Source organism: Xenopus laevis, chromosome 4S, assembly GCF_017654675.1.
Source record: "Xenopus laevis strain J_2021 chromosome 4S, Xenopus_laevis_v10.1, whole genome shotgun sequence".
Classification (NCBI taxonomy): Eukaryota; Metazoa; Chordata; class Amphibia; order Anura; family Pipidae; genus Xenopus; species Xenopus laevis.
Genome location: NC_054378.1, coordinates 82919548 through 82932143, shown reverse-complemented (window position 1 = coordinate 82932143; position 12596 = coordinate 82919548). Strand labels below are relative to the sequence as shown.

At 34.3% G+C, this 12596-nt stretch overlaps 1 protein-coding gene across 2 annotated transcripts in view; it reads left to right on the top strand.

Moving 5' to 3' along the window:
• Window positions 1-4937, top strand: part of plppr5.S (phospholipid phosphatase related 5 S homeolog) — a 97246-nt gene extending 92309 nt beyond the window's left edge. For both annotated transcript variants that reach the window (XR_005960984.1, XM_018259857.2), the window contains one exon: window positions 4336-4937. Coding sequence is in view for 1 of the 2 variants with exons in the window: in XM_018259857.2 (XP_018115346.2) it covers window positions 4336-4368 (33 nt within the window). In the remaining variant the exon portion in view is untranslated. The remainder of the gene's footprint in view (window positions 1-4335) is intronic.
• Window positions 4938-12596: the final 7659 nt, after the last annotated feature.

The following is a 12596-nucleotide window of genomic DNA, read 5'->3' as shown; positions in this document are numbered from 1 at the left end:
TATTCAAATCAACTATGGTTGCTAGGGTAATTTGGACCTTAGTAACCAGATTATTGAAAATGCAACCTGGAGAGCTGCTAAATAACTCAAAATCCACAAATCATATTATAAAAATTAAAACTAATTGCATATTGTCCCAGAAGATCTCTCTCTACATCATACTAAAAGATAATTTAATGGTGAACAACCCCTTTAATATTTAGAGACAAATCTATAGAAATGTGCCAGATTTTACTTTACTTTTTACTTTAGCTTTTGACCTTAAAAAAAAAAAATTCTGATCTGTTTGTTTGGGTTTTTTTTCTGGAAAGGGCAACTAGATTTTGATAACTGTGCATCATAGTGATGGTTCATTTGGCTGTTTTAATCAAAACCTCTTGTTCATTCCCAATGGATAAAAACATCATGTTTCCTGAGACACAAGCACTGAATAGTCATGTGGCCTGAGAAAACTGTGACAAAATACCATCTATTAGCCTAAGGAAGATATTAATGTCTCAGAGAAAACAATATCAATAGCACACTTATGACACTTCACCAGTTACACAATAAAGTTTGCACTAAGTAGTCAAATACAAAAACAAATACAAAAATTCAATATGAAAACAAAAATAGATTCTCTGCTTCAAAAATAATTTCATAATAAAATAAATACTGCAATAAAGATATTAAAAATAATGACAAGCATTAAAAAACATGACATGTTAGTCTACGCATCTATACATTAATGGCTTTATTTCTCAGATATCAAATTTGTGATGTTTTTTCTACTCACAATTTAAAAAAACTTGTTTACTTATTTATGGAAAAAATATGTATGTAAAAAAACTCGATCGAATACAATTGTAAAAAAGAACTCAAGTAGGCTTGAAAACTTGAATACCTCAAATTTTATATAAAACAAATTTTAAAAAAATCCAATCGTAGCAAAAATTAAAAAATTCAAATTCGAACCTTGAAAAATCACCCTCTAAAACTTAAAGGTCTAAAATAGAATAATGCTAGAATTTTGTATACTAAACATAAATATGAACTTACTGCACCAGAAGCCTAATAAAACAAATGCTTTATGCTTTCAAAGTTGGCCACAGGGGGTCACCATCTTGTAATTTTTTAAACATCTTTGCAAGACCAAGACTATGCACATGCTCAGTGTGGTCTGGGCTGCTTAGGGATCATCATAAATTATCAAAACAGCACAACTCAAATAATATCTTCCAGAAGCTGATACAACAAGACTGATTAATAAACAAAATATGCAGACTGCACTGGGCCCTGTGTTGTCATATAATCTAATGTGGATTTTATAGTTTTTGTATTGTTTAATACATACTTTCTCCAACTCTGCAGAACCAGTGGTTGCAGCAAAATAATCTTACAATGAGAGTCCCAGTTTATCTCTTTAAATCTAGCTCCATGATCTTTGTCCCTGCCACTGGAGTTGGAAACATTAAAGGGGATGTAAAGGCAAAAATAAAATCCAGTATGAATCTCTACACAGTCGCCAACTGCTCTACAGGGAAACAAACAAAGCTGCTTGAGTTCTGCACAGCTGGGAAGTAAGGTTTCCCTCGTTTCCCTGCAGAGCAGTTAGGGACCATCTGAAGTGCAGTCAGAGCAAGTAAATGAAGGGAGAATTTCACTGCATACAGTCAGGTTCCTTACAAAAACGGTACACATTTTTTAAATTAAAGTATATTGAAGATATATTTATTTTTCATTAAAGAAAGTAAAAAAATTTTTTCCCTTTACATCCCCTTTAAATAGCACCTTAACCATACCTAAAATAATCTGGCAATCAACACCCTTTGCAGTTCTCAAAAAGGTCTCAAGTTAAAACAAAAATCAGTCCCACAGGAATGATAAATATTGGTCTGTCCTTCCTTAAGACACAGCCTGGTATAGATAATGTTGAAAAAGCTTAGAAATTACCTTACCTGATTTTTTATTAGTCACAATATTATAACAAAAGAGAGAGAATTGCAGTTTTTTTTCTTCAGATAACTTTTTATAGATTCTCATAGATTCTGGGAGATATGTACCTTGAAGTGATGTGTGGGTCAGGAAAAACTCAACCTAGAAAACCATAACCAGCACCCAAACCTAACTTGCAAAATGTTGTCATTGTAGGACCTGCACCTGACCCATACCTACACTACTTTGGTTCCAAGACACAAATTATTTGGGAGCAATAGAGGAGTGTACTTCCTAGTCTGACCCACACCCAACCCTAACCCAGAATATTTGGGCAAATTTCAACCCAAATCCACCCAACCAGTGATCAACCCATGGGTTATCCCGGTATTACCAACCACTGTGCCACACATGCAAAACTGCAATGTCACTGGTCAGATGGATAAGTGGGCTTGTCCCCAGAATTAAATTCAAAATATAACCAAATGGAACTCACACTCCATTGCACTATACAACCTCTGTGAAATTGTATTGAGAATCCAGCAAACAGTTCAGACAACCACTTCCTATTTAAGAAAGAATAGCAGGCTCATAGATGGGTTAGAGCTTACTCAATTAAATGACTCCAGCACAAAGAAAATATAAAAAATAAGTAACTTGCAAAAATAATGAATTTAGAGAGAGTATTTTTCTAATACATCTTCTAGACAAAAGGCCCAAATGGCTCCATGTCATTCAAAATCAGTTTCCTAACTTCTGCAAGAAGAAAGAAAGAATAGAGGCAGATGCTGAAATGGGGAGAGTGAAGATTAACTTAATTACAGTATTTCAGGAATGGGTCAGAATCCTCAATTGATTATATTTACAAAACTTCTTATTAGTATGATAAAGCCAATGTCATTTTCATGGTAGTTCCCCTTTAACTTCCAAATTTGTCCAAAATAGTTGGATTTTCAGGCTAATTCCAGCACAGACCACAGAAACTTCCAAATAGAATAGGGACTGCTCCCACTGACTTATATACAAACTCCGTTGAGATGCCGGATTTTTGGATTCTGACTTTTTCCATCCTCGATTTTTTTTTTCACTAAAAATGTGGATTTTGTAGAAATAATCCTAAATTAGCCCATAAAACTTATCACAAGTTTTTCCAGTTTAACTAATTTTATCTCGAGATTTTCAAATACGCTTAATACAGTTTTTAAAATATTCATTTTTGAGTAATGGGAAAAAATTATATTGCTTGTTTAAGATGGAGTCTTACAATGACTTTTATAGAGATGAAATAGTCAGAACTTTTTTTTTTAAGAAAATGTTAATGCTAATTTTAGGGTTTTTTGTCTGGTGTTCTACTGAAGAACCATCTTTATTGTTTGTGGTTTGTAGAATTTGGCATTGATTTTAAGTATTTTTACTCTCTTTCCCAAGAAACTAAAACAAACCATGCAAGTAGACAAACATTTCTAAAGTCTAACCTGATTCTTTAAATATAGTTATAAAGCTACTTTATTATATGTGGTGAAGCTGCCTTAAAGCTTTTGTTTTTTTATAGCTACACTTCATATCTACATGGTCAGTCTAAAATAGATGCAGAATAAACCTGTTGATGGAAACACACTACATCATATTGCATCATTATAGCAATATCGGTATATTAGTTTCCTCTCTATTATCTCTATGTAACCCAATGACTCAATTATTTAGTGATGTTTTTCAGTTATAAAACAATTAAAACCATAGTGTTTATTTGCCAAATAACTAAAATCACAACATCATCCAAACAGCTAATCATATTAAGAAAAGATTGAACAATATTTAGTATGTTTTTACTAGTGATACTGATGTGTACTACAAACAAATTATTGGAGCAGTATCAGTTTAAAGCAATCCAATTGCCTTTCATATTCAAAGGAGCCTGAAAGTGTTGCAATCAGATACAAATTAAAAGGCAGAATTATGAAGGTTCGACTGAGGAATGTTTAACCTTTAAAGTAAAAGACATCAGCCCTTACATTTCACAAACTCACCCTAACATCTCAGACCCGAACTAGAAACATGGAGACATGAACGCTTGTTCAATAAAGGAGTGCAAAATAAACCCGTGTAATTCATCATGCCACTGGAGTGCCGCTACTTACTACCCACGACTTACAGTTGTATACAGGCAGCCATGGCATCTTGCTTGTAGGAATAGGCATTTCAAACACCCTCTCTAATATGTCAGACCATAAGTGGAAATTAAAACATGAGGACTTATTTAGTGAATTACTGCTTGAAGAATAAAAAATAAAATACTTGCGCTGTTACTGGAAATATAGAAGTGGATGGTTGAACTTAAACTTTTTAATATTCTAGAAAATAGTAAATATACAATTTTATATTCATGAGCTGCCTACTAATTACAGTTTGTTTTTGTTATAGAACCACCTCACTGCATTTGCAGAAGTCACATGATGCTGAATGAGATGCCTACTCTCTGCACTGGACCTCCACCCTCTTCACAGTCCACTCATCTCAAAGGAGACCTATTTGAAAAGAGCAGGAAGTACAAGCTGCCGTACCTGGTCTATTTAATAATTTTTACAGTATCAAAATATTGTTCATATCTGAAGGTTGTTTTGTAATTATACCTTGTTTTCCTTACTTTTTCAGAGAACCATTGAAGATGTATAAAAAATGTGCACTAGTCAGTATTTTTAATGCTCAACAATACTTGGTCCTAACAGATTTTTTTCAATATTCCATGTACAGTACTCTAGAGTAGACCACATATTTTATTTGAGGTTTATTCAAGCTAATTTAGCATGACATGATTCCCATATAAGAAAATCCATGTACAATAAAAAAGAAATGTATTTATGTTCTGTGCTTAATACAGTTTGCACATGGTATTTTGCTAAATATTTCAATATATGATTTATACTTTATGTTATATCAAGACTGGTGCTTATGTTTTGAAGGGGAAATGCTAATTTTTACTCTACAAATTAATGTATCACAATTAAAAATTTATTTATTTGGAATGTTGTCTTGTACTGCAAAGAGTTTTCTTTCTATTTCATCTGTAGACCAAAGTGCAGATTCATCTCGTTAACAAATGTGAATATGCTTAATAACCTCAGATTTTCCACACAACTACGCTTGGTATTTGAAAATACTTGGCATAGACATACGGTTTCTGTACAAAAATTAAATGCATCCTCCACCATAAAAAAATACTTTTTAGCATAAGTTAATTTAATTGACATTAATTAAAAAATTTCCAATGGTTTGTTGGAACTGTATGTATAAATTTGAAAAAGTTGAAAGCAATGGAAAAATTAATGGAAGAGTAAATTTTGCAGGTAGGAAACTAGGTTTCTAATTTCAGTAAGAAAATTATGTCTTAATTACATTTTTGGAAACCCCTATTTAGGTTAAACCAGTTGACCCTTTGAAACCATAACTAAACTGTGGAAACTTAATTTTAGGAATAAAAAAAATAAAATAGGTGTAACTTCAGTGGCATGGGCCACCCAACTAATAATGTTTTCTGGACCGTCTCTGGGTGACCTATGATCCTCCTGCAGCACTACCTTTAGCTCACCCATTATCAGAGCTGGATTAAGACTAGATGGGGTCCTAAACAGGATTGTGTTTTTTGGGACCTAAATTTTATAACTTCTTTTTAGCATGGGGACAGCATTCACCTCAGTTCCTGTCAGGCTAATCTTACCAGATTTTCAGAGTGAGATCTGGGGATAGAGGCAAGAAGGAGGCAATTCCAGGTATAATTACACCCAGAACACATAGGATGACACAGTAGCAATTTCATGTATAATACTCCCATAACTTAGAGCAGGATGACACAATGACAATTCCATGTATAATTACCCCCAGAACTCATGGAGAGATGGCAGAGTGGCAATTCCATGTACAAATGTATAATCGCCCAGAACTCATAGTAGGAGGACACAGTGGCAATTTGTATTTATAATATACCATGAAACTCATAGCTGGATGGCACAGTGACAGTTGTATGTATAAATGCCCCCAGAATTTATAGCAGTTTAACACAGAGACAATTTCATATATAAATACTGCCTGAACACATAGATCGATGGCACAGTGGCAATTTCATTTATAAAACTTTTTTCTCAATTCTTTATTTTATTACATTTTTAAGAAAAAGAAATTGAGGATACAGAAATAAAGGCAAGTATTAAACCTCCCAGAACAAGTGACAAGTGACAATTCCATGTAAAATACCCCCAGAAATCATAACAGGATGAATGCAGTGGCAATTTCATGAATAATATTTCCAGAACTTTTTTTCAATTCTTTATTTTAATACATTTTTTTAAAAAAAGATTTTGAGGATACAAGAATGAAGGGAAATACTAAAATCTTCAAGACTTATGGATAACACAGTTACAATTCCATGTAAAATACCCCCAGACACATAGCAGGATGAACCCAATGACATTTTCATGAACAATTAACCCAGAGCTATAAGAAGGAGCAGATGGGTGTTGATCCATTGTTCTCTGTCTGCATACTAAACGCAGATCAACATGATATCACAAGTTGCTCATTGTGCATTTAAGCATTTCAATTTTTTGCCTGTCCCCTCTTGACTTTTGCTGCCCTTCTTCTCCCAGGTTTGACTTGCCACCATCTGTTTCAAAAGGGTAGGGGGTCTGTGATGATTCACGTGACCCAAGGTAACACCTCAGCTCAGGGGCCAGGAGTGTGCGCTGTGAGGTTGCTATTTTACCGTTTCACCTTTCTTGATGGATGGATGCATCACTGTCTACCATAGATCATAGTGAGCTGGAGAGCAGAAGCCTTGCACAGGTCTGGATTACCAGCACCATCCCCCAAACTGGGCCTTGCCAGTAGCACATACTACTGAGGAAGCAGGCCCCAACAGTCCCCATGTAGACATGGGACTGGGGTCTGCTGGGGTCACCTTTAAATTGATTACCATGAGCAGATTATTCAAAATCCTAGAAACATTCTTGTTTTTACATACTTGACCTTAGAAGTGAGATGCAAATAAAGGTAAGTGACCAGCAATCAGACTACTGCAAGTGAGAAATCTTAAATACTGCCAGTTATGTATTGTTCTCACTCATAATTTTTTACGCCAATTTTCTAAGACCCAAAAAAATTCTTCTCGAGTTGCATTAGTTTTCTACTGCATAGATTAGATAGAGAGATGTATAGAGTAAATCAAAGGAAATTGTAGATCTTTACATAAAGAGAAAAGCTGTTGGAGCTGTAGCAATTTTTGATAATCTGCTCCTTAGAGGCTGATTTAGTATTAATTGATGATTGGAATTGGGTAAAATGTGATAAAGAAGCATGCAAGTTCATTATCTCACACACATTTTTTGTGCATTAGTTGTATATTATGACGTAACCTAACTTTGCAACTAGTCTTTCTGTGAGTATTGATGTGTGTTTGATTATTTGACATTCTGTTCTGCTTCTCCCTTTATATGTTAAATGGACAGTATCAATGTTTCTTTAAAAACAAACAAACAAGCCTTGGCCCTCTATCAATAGTCTCTTCTATCGTCAATTGCTTGGTACTTTTGACATTGCTTCCACATTCAATAGTAGACCTCAAATGTCCCAGCAACAATCAACTGCATCTTTTCATTTTCACCATAGCCTCATATGCATTAAAGACTGATGTCACTGGGATTTACAGTTTAGTCTTTTATTTAAGCAAGCTAGTAATAGCAATAAAGGATACAGATGGGAAGTTGAAACATTATACCAGTTACAGTTACACAGTGGTAAACTAGGCATAACACTGTATTTAAAGCATGTACAATTAATTATGTACAGTGTTAAATGATCTATTCAAACATATAAACATAGAAAAAATGATGCACTTTTGACCTGTCTGCAATCATTTTGCATGGCTCTTCTGGTTGACTTTTAATATCCCTATAGGGACTACCTTATTCATTCTATAATTGTGGTCAGTTATTGGCAGATTATCTGCACCCAAGTAATAATAAAATATGAAAACCAATTTGGTTTTGAAATATGGAAAAATATCTATAATGAATCCTGCTTCGTAGCATGGTATAAATAATAAAGTAAGCAATAGCTTATACATATAGATAACCTAATAACTGAGGCACAATCTCTTTTGGCTTATGAGTCAGCTTGTCCCATAGATATCATACATTAAGATTTTATGGAATAAATATTTGACGAGTTGTATTTTAGTAAAAGGATCTAAGGAATTTAGGAACAAGGAAAAGTTATTACTTAGACTTTACTTAAACTTATTTTTCTTATTTTAAAACATGAAACTGTAAAATTAATAATGATTATAATGTATGAATGTTATCTTCCCCAATATGCAAGGATACATTTAAATTGAAAATACATGTTAAAAATCACTTAATAAACTAAAATAGTCTGGATATGCTAGAGCAGTTTTTTTCCTTGAATTTAAACTGAAAAGCTGATAAAATCCAGATAACAGGCCACTGAGAAAATGTGAAGTCTGCAATGTTTATATTTTTCATAAATTGAAGTACATGGGTTTATTCTACTACAAGTTCTATGCAAATCTGAAAAGCAAGAGACATCTTTAAAAAAAAAAAAAGAAACAAGCACTATTTTGCCCACATATTGGCCCAGTTATTAACACAAAAAACGAATCTGCCCAAAGTAAACTTAGTGATCTCAAACAATTGTATTGCTTAATTAAGTTATGACCAAAGAATGTTGATTTTGTATTAACTGTCTTTATTTCCAGGCCACTGAAGTGCTTTCATTATCATGATAAATACATGTTTGGGTTCCATTACCTAGAACCCATTATTCATAAAGCTCTGAATTACAGAAAGGTCGTCTCCCATAGACTTTATTATAATTAAATAACTTTAAAAAAAATATTTTCCTTTGCTCTGCAATAATAAAACAGTACCTGGTACTTGATCCCAGCTAATATATAATTAATCCCTATTGAAGGCAAAACAATCCTACTGGCTTTATTTAATTATTTTCAAGGAGACTTGAGGTATGGAGATCCAAAATATAAAAAACTTGGAAAACCCCAGGTCCCATACCCATATTAATCTGGCAAAGATACTGTTTTGGCAGGATAAATATTAATATGTACTTGAATCCACTATACAGTAGTATACAAAGTGATTACAATTAGTGCAGCACTTTCACCAGTAAATCCAAAAAAGCAAGTGTTTGGTGATCTGTATATGCTATAAGGAAAATAAGTATCTTACTTCCTTTATCTTGCTTTGTGCTGCTACAGATTAGTCATCAAAGAGAATAGGAAGAAGAACTCTGGCAGGTTAACTGCAATTCATTTATTCAGGATAGTGGATACACTTTTGCTTCCCCAGTGAAGGTTTTCTAAATTAATAAAACTGAAATGTAATAAAGAAGTGTGAAGAATAAACAGGCAACACTTCACTCCAACACTGCTAACCTTACTCAGCTTTGATTTTATTCCCCAGGAACTACATGTACTATATTGCATTTCCAATTTTCAATTCTTTTTTTTTTTTCAAATCTCTCTTTATTAATTTTGAAAAAAAATAAAACAAAAAACAAAAAATTTTCAATTCTTAAGGATATTTTCAGTGTAGCTTCATCTCTCCAATGGGAACCTTAGGAATATTGAATAACCAACCCACAGGACTCCTCAGAAGAGGGAATACACCTTCTCGCTGGCGTACCTCCTACACTTTACTGGTAAATTCCATCGGGGCTGTAACTTTATGGAGGAATCAAGCAATGCTTTCCTTTAACTAAGAAAAAGCAGGGCTTTCCAGATGTATGTGCACTTTGCAGCATGTCATGGGTTTTCCAGAGTCCTTCCTGTTCTTCAAAGCTGGAGCTACCTAACTCAGGTTTGTCACATATGACCCACTGGAGATTACAACCACCACTCACCTAGCAACCAGAATAATAATCATAGTCTGCACAGGGGTCTTTTGGACAGAGAAGACTTCCCCTTAAAAAAAAATATGTAACTTTTTTTAATTTTAATGTTTTACGGTCAAAACTGAACAGAATTAACAAGAAATAAGTATAGACTAATAGATAAGAACATTCTTAAGGTTTATCTAATGAAAACGCCATTGTACTCTAAACAGTGCTGCCAGTATTTGCCAGTGACTGAGATATATATTTATATATACATATCCTAAGATAGTAGGAATAATTTGGAGAAGTTAATAAAGCATGTGGGTAAAGGATCCATAGATTTTCCAAGACAATAAAAAAAATCCAGCATTAGACAGTCACATATAGTTTTTTTTACCAGCCTATATTTTTGCTTTATTGTAAATCATTCTTACACTTTAAATGTAAATGCTGCACAAAAAAGGGAAACGTTTTGTGGCTGGGAACATCAGGGAAAGGGCAGCCCTCTCCATTTGGGATGGCAAGCTGGGGGCAGTTAATATAAGTACATGTTACTTTTTTCTCAAATGTAAATGGGATAATGCAAATCTAAATATAATACCAACCAGTACAATTATAGGATCCATTATCCGGTAACCAGCTATCCAAAAAGCTTAGAGTTATGCAAAGGTTGTCTCCCATAGACTCCATTTTAATTAAATTATTCAGAATTTTCAATCATATTTCCTTTTTCTCTGTTATAATAAATCAGTACCTTATACTTGATCTAAACCAAGATATACAGTAGTTAATCTTTATTGGTGGGAAAACAATCAAATTGGTTTTTATTTCATTAGCAGACTTAAGGTATGATGTTGCAAGTTACGGAAAGATGCCTTTTTCAGAAAACCCCAGGTCCTGAGCATTCTGGATAACAGGTACCATACCTGTATATGCATATGTTAGCACTACTGCTCTAAAAGAGCCAACTTTGAGCAATTCATAGTTCTAAAATGACAGTTTTAAGTGTTAATTGCATGTTACTGTTTCCCGAAAATCAGTTTGGAAAAGCTGAACTTAAATGTTTGATTTCTCCATATATTTAAACCTATATATAATGTTTATTTTAGAGGAGGCACAGATGGATGAAAAGCTGCAAATTTTCTTCCCATGGTTGCTCTAAATAACCAAGGAGGCAGTGTTAAGTTTGTAATGATTGATTTCCTTTAATTTCAAAAACACAATACAATACAAATCAGAATATATTTACAATACAAGTCATATTTATTGATATTTTCTTCTAAAAATAAGTGTACAGTATAGTTTCTCTTTAAATTAATTTGCTAATTTGCTATACTCCATTATTTTCACTCCCAAAAGCAAACCAAACTATGTTACATAAAACAAATGCTTTCTGCAAGTTTTCTGTCTCTCACTGCCTTTCTGCCACTTTGTGAAAAACAAGGGAGCAGCTAGATCATTGTGCATGTATTTGAAAGCTGAAATGCATTTATCTTAGTTAATTGTGCCATGTGCTGCATTTAAGAGACCCGCCAGTACTGTGTTTTTTTTTAGTTAAGCTTGAGAATGCAGCTGTGATATTGATTATGCAGGAAGACTATAACGGCATGAGATAAGTTGTTGATTTAAGAATAAAGACTTTGGATGCGGGCTCTTTTGTGTTTTTATATCTTAACAGCAAAAGGTTCCTTTTATGTTTTTTTCTTTGGTGCTCTGAAGTTAAAACTTTGACAAGCATCTGGAGGATATTAAATATACAGTATATATATTTGAAATGCTGCAGTGTTATTTACTACATATTGTAATCTTCACAAATTTGGATCTGTGAGTCTGTATATGATTTAATAACATTTCCAGTCAATAATTTTGAATCCAGTGTTTGCAGTTGGTCAATAACTTTTTATTTACTTGTTTAAATAGAAAATAATATCAACTAGTGTAGGGGATCAGACAAGTCCTTCCCCTGTTTTTCTGTCTGTGACATCATCCAGCCCGGTTACAGGCTGGAGAGCCATCCAATTGGCTGGACACCCCAGTGCATCCCTGGGAGAGGGGGGAGTGCCTGACTTTGGAGACAAATGTACAGGGTTACAGACAGAGCTTATAAAGGAACCCCTGCGGCAGCAGCCAGAGAGATCCAGATCTATGGAGTGTGACTGTGCTGCTTGAAAAATTAATCAGGAAGAGCTTGGAAAGGGCTGTGTTTTGCTCTGCTTTGAGTAAATATTTTGAGCTTCAGGGAGAGCCAATTTCTATCTCCTGCCTGTGGATATTTTGGCCACAGTGTGATTCCCCAGGGTGAGGACAGGTCTTGCTTGTGTACCTGCCATGTGGGAGTGGCTACTACTTTGAAAGGGAAAGGTACCTTGGGCCAGGTATCGCTACCTGGGGACATAAGAGCTTTTGGGGAAGGGACATTAAACTGATAAACACTTATCCACCCGGGTGGAGTGTGGGACTGTGGCATTGAGAGACTGTGCCAGGGGTTCATAGTCCACACAGGTTCCCCATAGCAATTTATATTGTGTGATTTGCATTTGCAGTTACTGAATACAGTTTTACATAAAGTTTATATTTGTTTTACTGCAAACTGTCTGTGTTTTATTTTTCCTTGTGGAAATTCCCTGAGGTATGGTCCTCAGTGTTCCCTAAGTGGAGGCACTGCGCTGTAAATCCCAGTTCCCAGTACTTTTCAAACACAAAAGGGATGGACGGCCCTGGATTGCAAAGGGTTAATTGCTATTTAAAGAGAAAGTAACCAAATTAGAGTTATACTAGCTATC